The sequence below is a fragment of the Cyrtonyx montezumae genome, unplaced genomic scaffold (assembly GCF_038088225.1).
Source record: "Cyrtonyx montezumae isolate F1298 unplaced genomic scaffold, pur_monq_1.0 scaffold_2, whole genome shotgun sequence".
NCBI lineage: Eukaryota > Metazoa > Chordata > Aves > Galliformes > Odontophoridae > Cyrtonyx > Cyrtonyx montezumae.
In genome coordinates, this window is record NW_027071936.1 from 24,774,826 (window position 1) to 24,796,884 (window position 22,059).

The window sequence follows — 22,059 nt, forward strand, 5'->3', positions numbered from 1 at the left end:
ATCTGCCTCTCCCAGCCCCAAAGACATTTTGCATTGTAACTCTAACCCCACTTCCTCCAAAACAAACAGAACAACTGCTATTCACTCCTGTGGCAGTGCACAGAAATGCTAAACTATAGAAATACAGAGATGAATAGACCCCTCCCATTAGGCATTACGTTATTGTGTATTACATTATATTGTAAAACATTAGCTGGCTATCAGCCTCCCAAAGTACCACTGAAGCCAGCTGCTGGATTTTGACTGTGTGCTCACTGATACAAAAATAAAGATTGAAAACTATTTTAAAGTTTCTGCTTTGGGGAAGAGAGGTCTTTACCCCTACTTGAGTAAAGACAAGGCTTTACCCTTAATGATTTGTACCACAGAGACTTTAAACAACTCTGAACTCTTCATATTCTGAAGCAGAAAGAGATTATGAGATTGGAAATGTGATTTAGTTTTAACAGTACAAAAAAAATTAAAAATCAACCCATTTAGCCTGAAGTCTTGCAAATATTGGTTTAATCCAACTCTGGAGCGTGTTTTGTCCCCGTTTTGTCCCCTGTAGATGGAAAGGTTGAATTTACTGATCCATGTAAAATACTTCCATCTATGTTCTACAGTCCGGATGATTTGAAGCTATGTACAACGAATGTGTTTTAAGAGTAGAAAAGGGGTTGACTCTGCCAAGAATATTTTGTTGGCACTTTCTTAGCTCCATCTTTTAGCAGCTTTTAACCAATATATTGGATCAGACTGCCTACATCATAAACTTCAACCTATATTTAGAAAGGATGAGAATAAAATAATTCATTCTCTTTTTCCTTCCTTGAGGCATCCATAACAAGCCAAAGCTGCTACTATGCAAATTTATCTTAAGAATAATATTTTCAAGTAACAGTACTCTTCCATCTCACTCCCTGTGCCATGGAAAAAATAATAGAATTGTTTGAGTTGGAAAGGACCCTTAAAGGCCATCTAGTACAACTCCCCTACAATGAACAGGGATGCTTACAGCTACATCAGGTGCTCATCTCCTCTTTCAGTTTTTCAGAAGAATTTTTGAGAGCGATAAGGGAAAACTATTCCCCAGAATAAAGGAGAAAAGAACAAAAAGAGTTCTGAGCCACTCTTTCAGAAGAACTGGTCAGTTGTATGTCCAGGAGGCTTTCAGCTGTGCTGGAGATGCCAGCTCTCTGAGTTAACTCTGGAAGTATGCAGCGTGGTAACAAAGCCCTTGTGAGAACACAGCTCATCATCAGTGCCAAGACACAAATAAATAGTGTGGTCTTACTTAAAAGGAAGAACTGAACTGGCTTTGAGTGCAATAAAAACTGGAAGATTATTCAGCTAAATAGCATCTGCCAAACAAATTGAAGACCTTGAAAACAGTCTTTTAAACGGTTTAACAGCACACAAGTAGCTGAAGCAAAAGAACGTAAACAATATTATAAAAGGGAGAAAGTTCAGGCAGTAGTTTAAAGTTGATCGATGTTACAGTATCGATGGCTGGTAATTCTGAATTCCTAAGCTAATTAAACAATTCAAGCTCCTTTAATTGTGTTTTCCCCCAACTTTTTTCTCCCTGTGGCCATAGCAATTTGCAAAACTGGTAGGAAATGACAGACGTAAAGTAGAAAAAAACAATCTACTCAAACCTGCCAGCAATGGGAGGCTGGAAAATGTGGATTTTTTCCCACTCTTACTGTATTTTACCTCTTATCAACAAAAGCCTATTCCATCTCCTTTTCCCCAGCCAATCAGCTCCAATTACCAGGACTCACCATTACTTTCCACCAACATCTTTCACTTTGCCTTCTTGCCTTTCATTACACCCACCCAAGCTAAGTACACGCAATAGGGTGACTCAACAAGATTTACAGGTGCTTAAAAAAAACATCACCGTCTTTCTTCACATTTGCTTTCAGATGTTATAACTTTTCTTTATAGAAACAATTTTCCATTTACATTTTTGTAAAGCAACTGTATTTACCCACCCTCCTATTAGCAGGACTGTTTTCTCCCCTTCTCTTCCTCCTGTTCAGAGCAGATTGTTTGATTTGAACTACATGATGTAACTACTTCCAGAACTCATAAAGCATGCCAGCACAGGAGCAACTGAAGCAACAAAATCCTTCCCACTTTCAAGCTCTGATAAGCTTTCCCCATTTCAACCTATTTAACAAGAAGTAACCCTGGTTTATTAATGAGTGCCAAGAGCACAGCATGCTCTTTACACCTATGTGCCCACAGCTGAGATACTGCACTTCAAAGACATCTTCCTTTGACTTCATGCAGTGCTGAATACAAGATTCAGCATGTCTGACACAGCTGATTCACCCTCTGAACAACAAAATAGTTAGTGAAGATAATTAAACAGATGTAAGAGAAGGGCAGGTCTAGTATCAGCCTTTTCAAATCACTAGATTCATTTAAACTTCTCAACTGCAATCAAAAGCACTGGATTGTCTTTCTCGTCCACTTAACAGCTTATAACTTGCTGACAAGACAGCTACCAGCGTTGATCATCTACACGAGTGATTAGTAACTGAGCATTTCCATCCTATCTTTCACTGCTTATAATGATTGAAATCAATTTGTAAAGTGTTTTAATGGGTTCAACAACTGTTAGAACTGTAAATACAAAGCATAAAAATATGCACATTCATTGATCAATCGCTGAATTACATGGTGTGTCTTGTGATTAACAAAGCAAGAGATGGAATTTCATTATGTACTTGTATCTGGTGCTTTGATGGATAAGCAGACAGACACACTAAGAGACATGCTTATCAAGAAGTTATCACATCTTTAGCCGAATCTTGTCTCAGATATTTCTCCCTAATTTTCTGAAACCAATTATGTAACAAATGAACTGAAGGATGCTTTCTCAGTTGGTATGATAGCAAGAACTCTCAACTTTAAACGAACAGAGAAAGCTATCAAAATTCAACCAGGGTTTAACAAATATACAAATGATCTCTTGGGCTGGTCATTCCTTTAAGCATGTATGGCTGCTGGGCTGATGTGGGGAAGCTGCAAATAGATGACAATGTAAGCAGTGACAATTTCCAATGCCATTTAATTCTAACTTCAAATTGGTTAGGCCATAGTTCTTCATTCTGTTTTTGGTTTGTTTGGTTGTTGATGTTTTTATTTTTTGCTGTTTAGTTTTGCTTTTTAAACTGAAGAAACTGGATATAGAAAACACTCACCAAGCTTAGATTTTCTAACAGAATAGAAGATGTTCAGGGAATCCAGAACTATACAACGAGCAAGAGAAGAGCACTGCATCTCTGAGACTGACTAGAGCCAAATGTGGTGAATGTGCCTCAGCAGGAGTGCAGCTCTGGAAATACAAAGTCTGCCACTGAGTTGCTCTGTCAAACTGTACATTATGACTGAAAATTAATTGTGACAAACAGGACCTCTCTCTAGGATCCCCTGTACACTACAAGTTCTCCATAAAGAGCAAATGAAATTGAGACAGACAGGAAAGTTCACAGGAACCTCTGCATTCTTTATTCCAGCAGCTCTGCAACACATCTCTACAAGCCAGCACAGAAACTGATATTCAAGATGACCAAAAAAGATGTCTAGATTTTTTTCCTTAGAGAAGCCAAATCTTCATTAAAGACTGGTTATCTGCATCTTGCTGGGAGGAATTAAACTGCCTTTGTCAACCACTGTTACACTGCAAAGCTCTTTCATTTGGGTGTCTTTTAAAGTGCACTTTACCACAGGGCTATATTCCACGTTAATTAATAGCATGCGACTGAAAACAGTTTGCTGAACTAGCAGAACAGCTCAGTAAAACATCCTCATATCCAAAAAGAGACATTCTTCTGGCACTGATTGTATCTAAAGTTGTGTTTTGGTATTCACTGATAGGAAGTGAGACCAGAAACGACTGCCATCTCAGCCAGTCTTGACTGGCAGACACTGCCCTACCTTAAAAGCATACAGCAGAAGACCTGGGGCAGCTTTGTTTTCTCTGCTCTCATCTTTTTACATCGTTCCTCCGAAGGAGGGCTGCTCCATCTTCTTACTCTCAAATTGCTGGCAGTCTTCACTGTAATTACAACTCTTTTCTGCACTACTAAGAAAGGGTGAGTTCCTGTTTCCAGTGAAGACTTCACTCTTATAAATCACTCACTTTAGTCAGCAGTGAAACTGCTTAAAAATTGTAAGGTACTTAGGGTATGGGCTTTTTTCAGATGTTAGTTCTGAAATGTCCAATTCTGTAATCATTCATGATATCTCTTTAGTGAAGTTCTATTTAGTCCTTCACACTCACCTTCTTAAATCTTTCTCCAATTCTCTTTTAGAGATATCAAAAAAGGAAAAAGACAGGAAAGAAGATGCCAGCTTTCCTTCTCACAATACAAGAGAGTTGGTCAAGTAGCAGTAATAAAGTGAACTTTCCTACTAAGGAATACTTCTCACCATGCATGGACTGCTGCTAGCACAGAGCTGAAATTCAATTCGTATACAATACCTGAAGTTTTTTTTTTTTTTGCGAGTATAAATTTTGTATATTTTGGAAAAGCTGATAATGTTTCATGCATGATTATAAAAATAATACAGTCTTGATCAGAAATCATGGAACTTCATGGAAGTTTCTGCCCAAACCTGTCTACTTTCAATTCTTGTGAACCATCCAGCAGAGATCATGTCTAGAGGTAGTGCCATATATAAGATAGATCTGGCATTCGAAGAGACACTGCTGTTCTAAAGCATATCTTAAAACACAAAAAAAATACCCAACAACTGGAATGTTTAATCTTGCTGAAATCATAAGCAAAATCCATTCAAAAAATATTATTTTCCCTTGATAATGAAAACATGCCCCTTGCATAGTTATAAGGAAACATGACAAGAATAACAGTCATTTTCAAAGTGAGAGCTTCTGATTTTTCCTGAATAAACTTGTATAAACACACATATGCATGTCCAGATACAACCAGATGATATATCCCCCTGAATTTTCTCAAATACTGGACACACATAATGGAAATGCAGCCTCTATCCAAGCCCAGATTAAAGACATGACCGATGTCCAAAACCTGACTTCAGTTCTTCAGCACATCTATTCCTCCTTGAAAATGCTTACCTTTTCTGAAGAGCTCTTGAAGGCTTTCTGCGGTTTGATTCAAAATAGCCCATATTTCTTCTTCTTGCAGCGGCCCTCCCCGAACCTCCAGAGCCTCAGCCAGTGACACATGCATGTTATCTGCAAAATGAGACACAGCTGAGTTAAGAAAACACAGCAGTTACTTTCTCCAAGTCCTCTGATATCAACAGAACTCAACATACACATAAACAATACAAAATATTCACCATGAGAATAAAAAGAAAACTACACAAAACTGACCACCTGCTCCCATGAAGATGAAAAACCAAACCTACAGGCTCTTGTTCATCACCAGCAAAAATGCATAGCTAATGGTGGTGTCTAGGTTGAAAAACAGTATTTTGTAACTGAAAAATTCTTGTATCCATTGGTATAATTGTGCTCATGCTATCTATTGCAATTCCCACAGGAGTAAACAGAAAGCATTGCTTTTGGAGCAACCTACATATATTATGGTACTGACAATTCCATATTTTTGGCTACATTTTATCAGAAACAGTTGACTTTTCTTTACTTCATACCTTTCCAGCTTTTAGCTTTTATTTATTCAGCATAGCATGAGTGAAAGAAAAATAAATCAAAAGCTGATTTCAAAAACTGAAGCAGAATACAAGCATCCATTACTACAGACATGGTACTGTGCAAAATGCCACGAACTGCCATTTCTCATTGAAAGGCACTTAAGGAGAATTCTGGCCTTTTTTTGTTATTATTATTATTATTTTAATCTTTTCTTACTGAAAACTGCCTTAAAACTGCAGTGCTGGCTGCTTTGACAGACAAGAAGGGTGACACAGCTGAAAAGAAACTTCCTCACAACACTTCTGTCTCACCAGTACTCATAAAGAACAAGGAAACAATGCTGCAACTTCTCTCTACCTTGAAGTTTGGGCTGACCCATTTATGGCCTTTCATAACCCTGGAAGTGGTCAGAAGAAAATTATATCTGAATCTGTACTTTCACAGACTCTTAGAGGAAACATTTCTTCTCCAAAAGAGCAGTGAGGCATTGGCACAGGCTGCCCAGGGAGGTGGTGAAATCACCATCCCTGGAGATGTTCAAGAAAAACTGAGGGACATGGCCATCGGGCATGGAGGGGGATCAGCTCGTAGTTGGACTTGGTGATCTTAGAGGTCTTTTCCAACCCTAGTGACTCTGTGATTCTATGATTCAATTCTCTGCAGGCACTGTCCATGTTCTCCGCGTTGTGGATTTTTCACAAGGAGAAAGTTGTAGGCACAGTACACCTTGAAATGGTCAGTTCTGAATTTGCTGTCTCCTCGTATTCTAGGATCCTTCCATAGTGTTTGACCTTTGGTGTATGCAGTGCAAAAAGAGGCTGCTCCTGAATTTCAGGAAAGGAGGATATAGGCTTAGAACAAGTATGCTGTGTGGAACACTAAGACTTTTCTCTTGTATTCTTGGTATGTACACACAGACTGCTTCCAACTGGCAGTGCCCTTCTTGGCAGTCCCTGCATTTTTCAGGGTGTGAAGATGACTGGCAGAAAGCATTCAGGTGCACTGGGAGCTCTATTCACAAGATGTGAAGCACAGGGCAGCAGTGATCCCCAAGCACATCCATATGGCTCAAACTCTGCGTCAGCTATGAAGGTAGGGATGCCATATCCAGCTGAAAAGCATATCAGGTCACTGCCACACAGTGACATTCACACAGTGGGAAACAAAGCACAACATGGGAAGACAGCAAACAAATTAAGAGTTGACGCTGGGGAAGCATACTCATACAGTTGACTTTCAGGTTACTCTCTTTCTGACAGAATGTACTCCTTGACCACACACAAGTGTAATTTATCCAGGAAAGGAGTTACATCAGGGTTTTATTTGCTTCAGGTCAAGAGAGTAAACTCAAATGTAAACCATTTGTCCCAACAAGCCCTGCGTGCAGTTTCTCACTCTCTGTGCCATTCCACCCTAGGCCATACAGGCAAGCACAGCTTCAAGACAGAACACAGCTGAGGCCAAAGGCCTCTCCCCTACCTCAAACACCTCCTTTCCAAAGCATGTTTAGCTCCTGTGCACCAGTGCCAGCCCCTTCCTCTTGGGCAGGTGGCTCAGGCACTCCCTGGCAGTGCAATGAGCAAAACATGCCTGGTGACCTCCCCTCCCTTCACTGTACTCTGTAGCCCACAGTGAGCACCCAGCATCTACAGAGCACTGCACAGCCCCACACAAACACTGTCAAATTCTCATCGATGAAGTATACATGTACTTCTCTTCCTACTACTTTAGTCTGCAAATCAACTTGCTTTTTAATTATTCATGTGTGCAGCTGAGATGCTCAGAATTCTCCTTCCCCTAACCACTGACATTTTTCCTTATGAGTTTTAAATTGGAAACAGCGCCTGAGAATTAGAAATGTCACAGCCTGCTCTTTCAAGATTTTACTGAACTCTTACCACCCAAAATGTTAAGGAAGTATTGCTCCAATTGTGTTTAATAAAGGCTGTACATCAGTCATTTTGTCAAGGAGTTCCTAAAAACCTAAGACTGAAAGTCAAAAGGCTGAACTGCTCCAACAACTCTGCCAGCTACTTTGCGTGCTAGTTTTTAACAACACACGTTCTTTGCTGTTTACCCTGCCTTCCACATCAGCATTTTTCCCCACATTCCACATTCAGAACCAAAACCCCAGGTCACAAAGCTGTGTTTTAACAACATGGGCTCATTGAGATGCCTGCAGATACTTCATTCTTACTGCGTATCTCATCAGAGCACACTGCCAAGAAATGCTGAGAACAGCTACTCCAGTTACATGCTGTCATTTGTCACATGCGCTAGAAGGAGGAAAATAAAAATCTAGAATATAAAAGCACTGTTGGAGTTTCTAGATCACCACAGAAAATACACTGGGATTCATTTTTCTACTTCGACAAAATGAGAAACAGACAAAAGAGGCAGCAGAAAGACAAAACAAAACCAGAAGAAACACTTTCTCCATGTCAAACTTCATCTGTCTGCAACAGGAGCACTACTGCCCATTGCTCTATCAGTATTATCTGGTCAAAAATGGCAATTTCTGATGAGTGCTCTTCTCTTAGCACCCAGAGAGATCCCTTTATTAACTTCTGCTTTGAAGACTCCAGTGTTTGAAAGCAGGAGCACCCTAACACATATTTCTGTCCAAAAACAAATAAATAAAACACCCTCTTAAAATTTAAATCCCTAAAGCCACTCTTGGCTGCCCAGAAACAAACCACAGACAGTCCTGAGCACTTGCTGAATGCAAGGTGCTTTTCAGAAGCACCCAGTGCTCACAAAGCCCAGTGAAACCAAACTGGGGCTGTACCAGGACATTTTGCAAGCCTGGCCTCTCCCATTTCAGCGCCCAAGCACCTGGAGTCATTGCCATGCCCTGTAATCTCAGAGTGCTGTCAACATCCTATTTATTTATGCTGACCCACATCTCACACCTCTGAAGACCATTGAGAATGTATCTATCAGTTTAACTCCAGTAACACTGTTGCTGAAACCGTGCTTAATTGGGGAACCCTGGAGCCAACTCAAAAAGCTCAGGCTCCAGTACCCTTTGAAACCTTATTTTCAAATCCACACAGGTTTGTGTGTACGTCAAGCGTGGCTCCCTGTAGCTGCAAGGTCCAATTTGCATAGACTCTCCAACAGAATAAGGCACTGTTTGCAAATTTTCAAGTCAGGCATGCAACCAGGGTAAATACATAAGCTAATCAAACCTGCTGTGTTTATGTATAATTGCTTACAATCCAACACTCAAGATACTTAGTACACACCATTACCATTTATTGCCTTAGAGAATAAAGAATCAAGCCCTATGCTATGCTTGCCATTTTCATGTCTACAGATACGAATAGGAGACCTAAATGGAGGAGTGTCCCCAGAGACACAAATCTTGCTCTCTTTTTTTTTTCTTTTCCCTTAAAGTCTCTAACCATTGGAAATGATGTGAATGGAAGCTGTTGAACCAAATGTGCTTCATGGTGCTTCTCATTCCATTAATTCCTCTTTCATTTGGAGACACTGGCATTAACACAATAAATCACTTTTCCCCCTTAATTTGTGGAAATTTCTTCCATTGCTATTTTCCTTTCATCTCTGTTCTGCTCCTGCAGGCAGACAGGATGCAATCCCAGCAACACAGTAACATACACCTGGACCAAACCTCACATTTTATCAAGAAAGTTCCCTTACAGTTGCATCTCCTCTTCAAATTGATGCTTTCTCCTTGCGCTGACACCCCCTAGATAAAAGAACAGTAATTAACTCTGATTTGCAATAACACCCACGAAAGGTGAGGGATGCTGCACGTTCCCAGAAGCACAGAAGGCTTCTAGCCCTTCTGTTCTGGCCATACAGTGATGCCTTTACATACTGCCAGATGAGATGTCAGCATTTCCCTGCAAAGCCTTCAATCAGACTTGGATTCCTCTGGAAGACAGAGGAATGCGACTTTATAATCCTGGCTTGAAGCCCCAGGGCAAGCAGTGTGTATTTTGCTGGAGAAGCGTTAGCTTTCTTCCCTGGAAGGTGGAAAGAAATCAGCCTTCAGCACTGGATGGAAGAAAGGTTCAGTGGAAGACAGAACAGACAGAGCTGTAGCTGACAATACACTCCCTCCCTTGCTGTTCTGCCTCTCTATCACCAGAACCAGAACAACTTGTTTATCTGAAGCTCCAGGGAAGGCAAACTAGTAAATCCAGTCCAAAATGTATATAATAATCATCATGAAAGTTGTGTTTCCTAGGCAACTGGAGACTGTTCTTTTATACATCAGGGTAGTTGATGTTTCACATTTGATATTAAAATTATATTCAGAAGAGCATACAATTATCACTACAAAGTAAGCATAATCCACGTAAATTGGGGCATGGCTCTCATATCCCTCTCTTGGTTTAATTGTCGGTATAGGATCCCCTGGCAACTTCCTGAGTTTGCTGCTAATCAGCTCTATCCGGGAGAGGCACGGTTCCTACTGCCTTTCTCAGACGTGCAATTTTCATTTTAATTGCTAAGTAGCAGCAGGAAACCTGCAACTAACACAGACTTCATGAAGGGAAAAGTAGAAATTTCAGGGCTGCAAAAACAGCTCATGTTCTTAAAAGCTTAAGCTTCAACTCTCTCCTGCAGTAATAAGGCAATATCAATTGTGCCACGTAAGATCAATTCTCCAATACTGCTGGTTCAGATGCTTTTAGATATGAACCTTTCCATTCTCAATAACTGAACAATCCCTCACTTTATAGCTATCCCTTCTCAGTTCTACAGCCCTTTGCAGGAAGGTAATAACAAATGTAAATGAAGACAGCACAACTGGATCAGCAGGAACCTAGGCACAGAATGCCAAGAGTATGAGTCCTCACATTTCTTGGATGCAGCACGACAAAAAGAAAGTTCACTTCAGGAAACTTTACAGGTTGTTTTTTTTTCTACTCAAAACAATCGCTGACCTTCAGGTAAATATAAGAATATCAATATGTTAATGAGATAAAGCACTGAAAAAAATATTAAAACCCACCAACTTTAGTGAGAAAGATAAATGTTAACACTGCAGTAGCAATCACTATTGCATTTAAAAGTCTTACCAAGTTTGAAGGCTTGCTCCATCATTAAGTTATTCAAAACTAAATTTTATTTTAATGTATTTGTGTTCAATCTTTCCAGAAATTGCTTTCCAATCAGCAAAGCAGAAATTCATTTTCCACCTATCAATGAAATTACCAACTTCTCAAAAATTTAAACTTCTCTACACAATTGCTGAAGCCCTACTACACAGGCATTCACCAGAGAATCCAGGACCTGAAGCAAAAAAAGAAGTGTGTGACCTTTCACAGTTACCATTTTGTGTTCTATTTCTGGGAAAAAAAACTGCTGGGCCATATGGGGTAAGGAGCAGAGCATTACAAGGTCGGCAGCTTGATGACACCGTGGATATCTTATCTGTGAACTCACCTGTCTGGGAATAAAGCTATTACTCACACAAGAAATGACTAATTCCCATTGTGAAATTCTGCATTTCTACCCTGAAAAACAGACAAGCCAGAACATAAACCTACATTTCAGCTGTCAAGAACTGTATACACAAGAACAACAGCATTTTTAGGACCAATGCATAAACTTGGATATCTTTGTTCTACTTCTACTGAACTGACTCAAGGTCAGCAGCAGGCATCAAGGCTGCTATTTACAGCACAGCATTTTCTTCACTCCTCTGTAGTGGGAAAAAAAAAAAGGCATTCTTTTCCATAAACAAGCACAAATTTGTATGCAAAATTCTTAGATATTACTAAGAATGGAGTTATGGTACTACAAAGCACTAGATTTACACTTTTTTTTTGCTCATTTATTTTTTGTTCATTTTACACTCAAAATACTATTGAGAAGGTGTATGATCTATATTTCTTCCAACAGGTGTTAAAATGTGTACAGAGATTTTTGCTGAAGAAATCCAAGGAGGGGAGGGCTGCAAGGAGAAATTAAAATCCCATTTCATAGCACCATTTCATATGCTTTCAAGTGGGACCCAGGTTCAAGGAAACTACTTCTTCAAAGAGGAGGTAGCTGATGGGATCCCAACTGTGTTCTGGAGAGCAGACCAAGAAACACACATGCTCCAAGGGGAAGGCAGAGATGTGAACAAGCTGTTGGCTGTATTTCAATAGTCCATGGCATAATTGTTCTACAAAGCAATGCATGCAAAGGACAGCAGTTGATAAGCTGCTGCTTCATTACATTTTCCCCAAATGAAGGCAGACTGCTCTGAAGGAAATAAAAAGCACAATCAAATGAAAATATGTGCCTACCTCTCTAAACTTTGTATCAGCCTTCAGGAAGGTTATGTTGTTTTGTAATATATGCCCATGTCAGAGCCTGAGCACAAACACACGTGTGTCTTACACTACCACACATCTATACACGTAGGTAAATACACATATACATATGTACCAAACAGTTCGCTTTTATGTTTCTCCTGTAGAATAGGAGAAAAACCCTGAGGGGCAAATGGAGCTATAAAGCAACACCAATCTATTTTTAGAAGTCAACATCGATTACTTGAAAGCTTAATCAGAGGGTCTCTAAAACCTATTAAGGATTTTGGCTAAGGCAGCTTTAAAGCAAGGTTCTGTAAGCATTTGTAAAAGCAGATTTGATAGCTGCAGATGGGCTGCAACAGAGCTCCATCTGTCCAGAAAGCATCCACATGCATGGTACTGCAAGTCCAGCACCAACACACTGTATAGGGCAGAACTGCTAGAGAAGCACCTTAATGACACATGCATACAGACCCGACCTATAGAGAAAGGTCTTCCCTCCACCAGTGACCTGCTTTCCATAAAAAATGTTCAATTGAACTGCTACTTCTTGAAAGCAATTAGTAACTGCTAAAGTGATAGAAAAGACGTTTCCCTTTTGTGAAGTAAAGTACAGCTGAGGAGCAGACTCGAAATTTCATCAGTATGTCCTTGAGCAAGGTTATAGCTCATTTTTTTTCACCCAGTACCTGAGAGCCTGCCAAAAGCACGTAACTGAAATGAGCCAGCAAAAAAAGGTCTGCACATCACTTCTCAAACATGGTTAGGTGAAACCACATCGAAAAAAAACAACAAACTGGTTAATATACAATATGCTTGTGCCCTGATTCAGATGCACGAAGTGCAAACATGGAGGTTCCTTCTTCTGCCTAACAGCTGTTTGGCAAAAGCAGAGCCCATTGGCAACTAGGGGGGTTATTTGATCTTTTAGGCTGTAGATCCCTTCTTTTTGCATTTTCTACCATACTCATGCACATGCAGAAATTGACTGAGACAAAAGGCATACATGCTTTCTGCACACACACTCCCTAGCCAGCGAGCAATTTGCAGGGCATGTCAGAAAAATCTGAACAGGAGCAAACAACATGCAGCATTGCTTTCATGTTATCAAACAGACCAATTACCCACAGTAAGGCAGCCAGACTTCATAGGAAGGCACTACTCCCAACTGGCTCACCATAGGATTTCTCAAAATGCCGAAGCATCCACTTGCATTGGTGTTTTCATATTCCAGTATTTCTCAAACTGTCAAGTCACCCCAGATCTCTCTTAAATCTATACTCAGCAGAGTTTCTAAGCACCACCACCTTGTGAGCACTGAGTAGATGCTGCCTGTTCCACTCAGACTTTCTGTACCCAAGCATCTACAGTTGATCTGCTTTCTGCAGCTCAAGACATCCATCAAGATTTACCTACTACTTGCCCACCTGCTAGATGGCACTCAGCTCTGTGGATGCAGTAAGAACAGTGCAGGCAATGTGACATACATCATCAACTAATCAGAACGTCAAGAACTACCTGTCAGCTGAAAAGCCTTGACAGAAAACATGAAGTCCTTTGATCATGGATGTCTGCTTTTCAAATGATCTCTTTATGAAAGCCAAAAGCTTCCGGAGTAGCTTACACTGCCTTACTGAAATCCTGCAATTAGGGGGTTTTTCACACCAGATTAATTAAGGGATGAATCAACTTGAAATCTTGGAATGCCTATGGTTAGAAAACAGTGATCTTGTTCTAAAACATTAGTTGACACAGCAAAAGAGCTCTGTCCCAAAATAACACACGTTAACAGGAACATGGCCAGGTAATGTGAGTCCCTCAGCCTCTTACTGTTTAACATATTTCAGAAAAATGTATGTAATTACATATTATATGATTCAGTACGCTGTTTACAACTTCACAATTATTAAATTACCTATACTGCCCCTTGAACACAGTTCACACACACACCCCATTCCTGATTCATCTTAAGATGCTGTGTTTATTAAGTCCTACAGCCACGACATTCTTCACACTTTAACTGGGCTCAGTGGTGACGTGGCTTAGGACTTAGTAGTCCTTTTCCTTTTAGATGAGACAAGACGTTAATTCCTTTCTTAAGAGATTGTTCCACCTGTTACTGCTGCCCAAGCTTATGATTTCTGAGACAAATTAAACGTGCTTCAGAGCATAGAAGAAACCTTGCCACGAAGAAAATAATTGTTGGCATTAATTGACAGCAACACGAACAGCTGCAGAGTGATGTGCTACATGTAACTACATCTCCAACACACACAGCAGATGACCCAAAGCCAAAACATGCAAGATGGCCCAGTCTCACACGTCTCATTTAGCTCCATGCACTGGAACGCTACAATGCTCCATCCAATTGCAGTATTTTGGTACTTGGAGAGATGACAGGACAGAACAAGCTACAGGAGATAGGATTGCCAGAAAACAGGAAAAACAAGATAGCAGCACCTCCTCCCTGCCCTTACATAATGCCAAGCCCTCTGCTGCAAAAAAAAAAAAAAGAAAAAAAGAAAGAAAGAAAATAAAAGAAAAAGCCAACACAAAAAACAACCAGAGTTCAGGGAAGTTCTGCTCTGTATGGATGCTCAACTCATTCATGTTAGTAGAGTCAGAAGACAAAGAGTCATATTACACCCTTAGCTGCACAACAAGGAAAAGCCAGCAGAACCTTTTCCTCTGCAGGCCTAAATGCCATGAGAGGAAAGCAAATCCCGGCATCACTTGGCCCTAGAGCGTGTTCAGAGAAGGGCCACAAAACTGGTGAGGGGTCTGGAGCACAAGTCTTACGAGGGAGCTGGGATTGTTTAGTCTGGAGAAGAGGAGGCTCAGAGGAGACCTTATTGCACTCTACCGCTTCCTGAAGGGGGGTTGTGGTGAGGAGGGGGTGGGCCTCTTCTCCCTGATAAATAATGACAGGACGAGAGGGAATGGCCACAAGTTGCGCCGGGGAAGATTTAGATTAGACCTGAGGAAACATTTTTTTTCTGAAAGAGTGGTCAGGCACTGGAATGGCCTGCCTAGGGAGGTGGTTGAGGCACCGTCCCTAGCGCTGTTCAAGAAGTCAAGAAGCGTTTAGATAAGGTGCTAAGGGATTTGATTTAGTACTTGGGTAGGGATAGTGACAGGAGGATGGTTGGACTAGATGATCTTGTAGGTCCTTTCCAACCTAATGAACCTATGAATCACCTTTATTCTCTTTTGACAATGTTCTATGAGCAGTAACAGAGCAAGTCAGATGGAAGACATATGCACGCAGTGCCCAGGCACAAACTATGATGACTGAACCAAGATGGAACCAAGCAGAAGGTTGTATGAACTTCTAACCATCCTGCTCTGCTGAGGCAAGTGAAATAAGAATGGAAGGACAATAGAAGTGCACTTGAATTTACTGATAGACCACTTAAGGAATGCATCAGATTTTGATTGTTGCAAAACTGTCTTGGTAATTCCACATTCAGCTGCATGTCCTACTCTTTTAGTTCATAAATACCCATAGAAACACTAACTAAAGAACATAAAAGAAGCAGAAACACCACAGCTAGGCGGATTTGAAAGCTTGTGGCATTCACATACTCTGACCTCAAGTATTAGGTTCAATATCAAGTTTCCAGCCATCCTAAATACAATCTAAATACAATCCTAAATACACCTGAAAAATGAAGAGGGAAGAGTAAATCCATAGCAGTAGAGAAGATTAAGAAATCTCATTGTGAAAACATCTGGAATTAAAACACACCAAGTAAATACTGTTTTCAACTCCAATTATCCCCTTCATATACCCAAGTTGAATATTGCACTCTGCTGTTAACTTTGGAAGGGGAAGCAAAATAAACCATAAAACTGCTGTTATTAGAACTGTGTTACTCGCTTCAACTACAGGTCTTAATGGGGACAAAAAGAGAAATGCAACCGTAAGGAATACAATTTTTTCCACATTTAACATAATATTTGTATGCTCCTGAAGTCATTGATTAGGTTAATTTCTTCTCTTCTGGAATACTTATTTTCTGCCTTTGATAGGTAAGATTTCAATCAACTTGTCAAACCTCTGAGAAGAATCAACTGCTATCTGCATTAAGTTACTCTGCCCTTAGGATAGTTACATTTCCTTCTTCCAAGTCCCTTTTATCCACCATCTATTTTTTTATCCTACATTTTAAGTACTGGCTTAAAAGGTCATCCATTTAACTCTTAGCATAAAGGACTATGGAATTTATCTCTGGTCAAAAGATGCAATTTAATTTTTCTTCATAATATCCACCAAGTTTCCCCTAGAGACCTAAAAGTAAAAGTAGATTTTAAGCCAAAACTATCACAACTCTCTATTCCACTGAGGAGTGTCTCGCAGTACTGATCAAATCTCCAGTTCCCCATGCCTAGTAACACTCTCAAGTGATTCATTATCAGACTAAGCCAACTAATGGAACACAGCAGGACAATCTCCCTTGTTTTGTAACAGGGAAGCAATCACATAGTTATCTATAATCACAGATGTCCGAATGGGAACCAATTTCTACATCTTTTGCCTTCCCGTGACTTTTATAATGAAGAAACAAAACCAAGTCCTAGCATGTAGGTTTACCTCAAACTGCATATACTTACCCAAGAAAAAGCGGTAAAAGATAAACAATAAGAAGCATTAACAGTTCACCACTTAGAAAATCCTCAAAGTGATACTAACAAAAAGAGGTAAAAGAAAAAAAAATGGGAAGAGGAAGACCAGAATTTGACAAGTTAAATCTCAAAAAGATGGAAAATTTAATATCTTTTCAGAATAATCCACAGCTTCCCCACCATGGAGTGGAATAGAGACAGAACCAAAACACCATCAGCCATAGAGAGAAGCAGGATGGAGAGAAGAGGAGCTGTGTGAGCGCACACACAAACTGCTTCAGCTGGGGAATGGACATCCATCTTAGAGGCAAGGGAATAGTTAAGGACATTGCAAACTATAACCAATAAAAAATTCTTTACAGGTGCCAAGTAGTGCTGGCAAACATAAGATACTGTTGATCATTGCTATTATTATTATAATTACTAAATCAATTTTCTTTTTGTAGCGTTTTCATGGTTTGCTTTACTATTCACTTTTTATCCACTTACCTGGAAACTGATTACCCCAATCATTTAGAGCAAAATAACTGCTTACAGTAATTCAAAGGCTATATTTTAGAAGTTAGAGATTAAAACATTTAGTGTGAGTAGAAATGCTAACTGAAGTCAGCTGGTGCTCAAACTAGCCTTCAACTTTTATCATGCTGATCAGTTACCTCCTTCAGTTGGTCAGTGGGTTTCCACAATAATGACACTTCTGTAAAATTTCACCCTGTGTTCTACACTGTCAGTAAACAAAAATAGGCAGTAAAGCACCCAGAATCTCCAGGTGACACTTGGGAAGGGGAAAAAAGAAAGAAAAATGTCCTGTCCAGTTTATAGACAGCATACTTTGGAGCTCCAAAATACTACAAAAAACAATCACTCCCATGGGATGCATTTTAGTTCTGGCACAACAGCCTATATTTTTTTCTTTTTTCTTTAAATTGGTTTCATAGCATATCATTGAAAATACATCATAAACCTTGAACTGAATGCTGTCTGCATAAAAAGTATATTTATATAGAAATTACTGAAGTCTAGACAGGCAATCGTTTCTCTTCCCCTTGTCCAAAACCACTGAAAAGGGAAGCAGAAGCGGCACATTTTGCATCATCAGCAGACTTCCCAAGCTCCAGTTCATGCTACGGTGAAAAGTTAAATGCTGTGATCTTCAATTCTTTAATATTTTCAAAGCAAAAGCAATGGGTGGGACAGAATAAAAGCATGCATATATCAAAGAATTCAGTTAATGTCAAACTTAAATATTTTCTCTAATACTGCAAAATATATTCTGCAATATGAAAGGAAGTTTCACATACCAAACTAAATTCAACCTGTTTTTTCTATTTGTCTGTTTAATAGCCAGTACTGAAAGACAGAGACTGTAGCTGTTGGACAGTATCACATAACCAAAATGTTTAAGGTGAAAAATCTTCTTTTTGACTCTTCTATGCTTATTTCAGCAAGCAAGGCAAAAGAGCCCACACAGCAAAACAGCACTTGTACCCATACCAACAGAAAATAGCAATCTGACATTGAAGCAGATAAGAACAAAAAGAAAGCCTTTTATCATTCCAGAACGCCCTTCATTTCTTCAGTAAAGTGTCTCTCACCCGTAAAAGAAATCAAACAATTTACATCTCTGCAAGTTGTTTTCTGTTCGCTTGTTTCATTACTCCTGCTCTTTGAATTACTGTTCCTATGGCTCTTTTTCTGCTTTCAGTTTACCATAGCGCAACTCCACACAACAGATCCCACACGATTAATTTGAGCTTTGCAGGTGTGATTCCATACTTCACGATTCCTCACATTGGTCTAAGAAGAGAACACACAGTGCCCATCAGAAAACCTAAACTAGATCATAGCCATCCATGCTAGTGAGACATTCATCTCCACTGAAGCCTTTCCCCAGTGTTTTAACTATTCTTACTGACGTCCTGTTCATTTCTCAATACTTCACCTCTGAATTGAGCAGACTCAAGTACCTAAAAACACTCTCCTTATCACAGCAATCAAGAGAACTGCTTCTGGTCTTAAAACCTTACCACTGCTATTACACAGATCATTTGTTCTGACCTTGCACTACATTTTATTCTTCAAAAGAACCACTCTGGTGCTAAAACTTGCTCAATCAAATAACTCAATGCCCTGCTTACACTTCTTGAAGTAGAAGACTTCTTCACCTGCTTCTTGAAGTAGAAGTTTCTCTTTTGGGTACTCAGAATCATTACGGTTGAAAGAAACTTCTAGGATTATCAAGTCCAATTGTCAACCCATCCCCACCATGCTCACCAAACCATGTCCCTCAGCACCTCATCTCCACGACACAACAGTTCCCAAGGCATGTGTTCTTTGATTACTTTGAGTTCAACCCTCTGAACAGCAAAGAAGCCTGTGCAAAGGTGCATGAGCTCCAAGGGCAGAAAAGAGGAAAAAAATGTTTTAAAATGACAATATAAATCTTGCTTGGAGGACCTACTTATTGCATATGGTACTTAGGAGTCTAAGCAACGCACAATTTAAGAACTTTTATACAGATGAGGTCACCGCTCTCAGCATCCTTCCTTGTCAGCTGTTGGTTCATTGGGTTCCTGAGCAAAGTTGAGATGTGAATAGTCACGTCCAACTGTCAGTAATGCCCTGCACGCTGCTGTCAGGTTGTCTAATCCTTTTGCAAAAACACCAACACTATCAATTCACATGACATTCCCTTCCAGTAACACATCTCTAATTCAGCAAAGAGTATTTTCTTTGTTTGGTGATAAGACACCAACTAATCTTCTCCATTTTGCTGAAGAGGAGCAGGCCAAATGTCTTGGGGTATCTCTCATACCTTACAGCCATCTCATGAAGGCCACCAGGCTTTCACCAGCACTTAGCAAAGCACATTTGCAGCCTCTGGACATAAGGAAATGTTTTCCCCTGCCTGCCTCTGCTGTGTGCACTACCACCACTGTAACAACAAATCCAAACAGACTTCCATCACAGAAAACACAATAAGCCTGTGTGCTTAAAGCTTCGGCTGATTGGGCTGCTTCAATGCCATAACCCATCTGCATAGCTACTCAATAACTCAGTCTATAGAGCTGATGGAAACAAACTTGCATCACTGCCAGCTGGTACATCTTTGTAACCACATTAAGGTCATTCAAGGGACTGCAATGACAGGGCACACTGAAAAACTAGGTTATATAGAATTTAAAGTTATTGGGGATATGATTCTTTCCCTAAGCACGTTAATTTGCCAAGTAAACAGCATCAGAAGAAACCTCCTCAAGGAAACAAAACTTTATTGTTCTGCTATTGTCTCCAAAGTTATGGTGGTCCACTGCTTTCTCAGTGGGCCATCATAGCAGATTTCCCAGGCAACTGCCTCATTTTTTTTGGAGTTTAAACAACCTCTGGACTGAAAAAGGACAAGGACCAACAGCTGCCAGACAAACAGTGGGAGATCCAGGAACGCTACCCAGGTCAGAGGTGTGAAATCTCATCTCAAACTTCATCAAGGAGAAAGCTACTTTAAGGAGAAATATTGTAAAATTCTTTAATCTAACATAACATACATATACATATGTATGTATAACATACATATATATATATATTTATTATTATTTTCTTTTTTCCAGTGGCTATTCAATGTGGGTTGTTTTGCTGCCATGCCATCTACAGTTTTCTACCAATGCACTGACTTTGTCCGAAGCTCCCCTTCAAAAGGTTAAGAGGAAGTCTCCTCAGGAGCAGGGCATTGGTCTACAGAGCAGAGAAAATATGACTCGGGATATGTAGGAACTCAAAAGAAAGGCTGGAAAGAACCTCCTCCATAAAAATCTGCAACAATAAATCTTTTACTACGAAGTGCTTCTTGACAAATGAAATCTGCAATAACGTGTGCAGCTCGGCAGTACTCTCATTTTCTAGAAGCCAAATTAATGCAAATAGATCCAATTTTGAGCCCTGCGGAAAATGAAAGAAAATATCCTTAAGAACAGTAAAGAAGAAAATGTATCTCAACCCTTTTAAGATTGAAAAATAGCCGAAGATGTTTGAAATACAAGACCTCTGAAGGAGAAAATGTGATGCATTACCCAGTGAAATACATATTTAAGGAAGTTACATATACTTTGTAATAAGGCTGGAGGGATAACTTTCTATAAACCTAACCACACAGTTGTCCAGTCAGCAGCACACACTATGGAGACCGTCTCCCAAAGCAACACGCGCACTGTTACTCACTGACATTAACAAGTGAATAACAGAAGCAGAACTTGTACTACCCTATCGAACTACTTGCTTGTCTGGCAGCCAATTTCCCCATTAATTAACTGGTAGCAAATACAGACCTATTATTTCACTGACCATAATCCTAAGCCATATGAAGGGATCTCCCACTTAGCGATTACATGGGAAAGATAATAAAAGGCAATACACATCCATTCCTTTTCCCTCCTGTAACTTTTTGCTGAAACACTAAGTTTTGCAAATAAAAAAAAATTTTGCACTCTATCATAAAGCTGTGACAACAGATAGGAACAAGAATAAGCAAGATTCCTTAGAATAAAACTGTTATACTACTTCACTGTCCACACTTGACACAGGAAAAAAGACCAAAATACTCAATTTCTTTATGCCTTCATAACTTCAGGCAATGTGGAAGAGCAAGCCTTTCATCACTAAAACCAGGCACGCTTCTGCTAGGAAACACAGATATTTGTAACAATTTAAGTAAACTTCAATTTAGTCCTTTCTAATCCACTTAATCTTTCAAAATGAGACAACAGAAGCGGATAGCAGTTCTCAAAGCCCTACCAAAAAGCTTTGACATACAACCCCAAACATAGTTGACATAAGTCTGAAATGCTGTTGTTAAGATTTTCCCATCTCCATCTCTCAGATCTCAGAACATCCACCATGTTCAAAATGGGGCTTGAAGACTTACATCCCATCACATTTCTTTAGTGATCCCACTAGAGTCCTGGAGTTCCCCATATCATAGGTTCATTGGTTTCTATGCCCTCTGCATAGCTACTCAAGTCTAAGTGAAAAAAAATGGAAGACATAGCAATCAATCTACACACATCACTGAGACGCTGAAGAAAATAAAAATAAAAATAAAAAGGGAAAAATCCTCAAAAGAAACATAAAATGAGTCACTGGGAACCAATTCCCTGTACAAATAAGGAGCTGCAAATGAGTGTCTATAACCGTTGTGATAACAAGATAAGTCATGTTCTGTCTGCACTCAGTAATGAGCTACAAAGCCTTCACATTTAGTTCCTTGTTTTTCCCCTGTAAGAGGCTTTGAGGGCCTGCCCACTAACTGATCCCAACAGCGGCTATTACATGAAGAAAAACCAAGAAGGACTACAGAATAGACGTGAACTCACAAACACTTAGATCTTCAAGTATGCCATTTGGCTGTGAATATTATTTACATTCACAGCTTTTCATGTCTTTCACTGTTGATTCCAAAACAGCAAGGAAGTCAACAGTGAATGAAACCGTTTCTACAGCAATTTGGAATAACTGTGG

General features: G+C 39.8%; 1 protein-coding gene across 2 annotated transcripts in view; it reads right to left on the reverse strand.

Moving 5' to 3' along the window:
• The window catches only part of PTPN13 (protein tyrosine phosphatase non-receptor type 13), a 95,489-nt gene that overhangs the window by 69,429 nt on the left and 4,001 nt on the right, over positions 1 to 22,059 (reverse strand). For both annotated transcript variants that reach the window (XM_065736649.1, XM_065736648.1), the window contains exon 2: positions 5,096 to 5,215. In XM_065736649.1, the coding sequence (XP_065592721.1) occupies positions 5,096 to 5,210 (115 nt within the window). In that variant the 5' untranslated portion in view covers positions 5,211 to 5,215. The remainder of the gene's footprint in view (positions 1 to 5,095; positions 5,216 to 22,059) is intronic.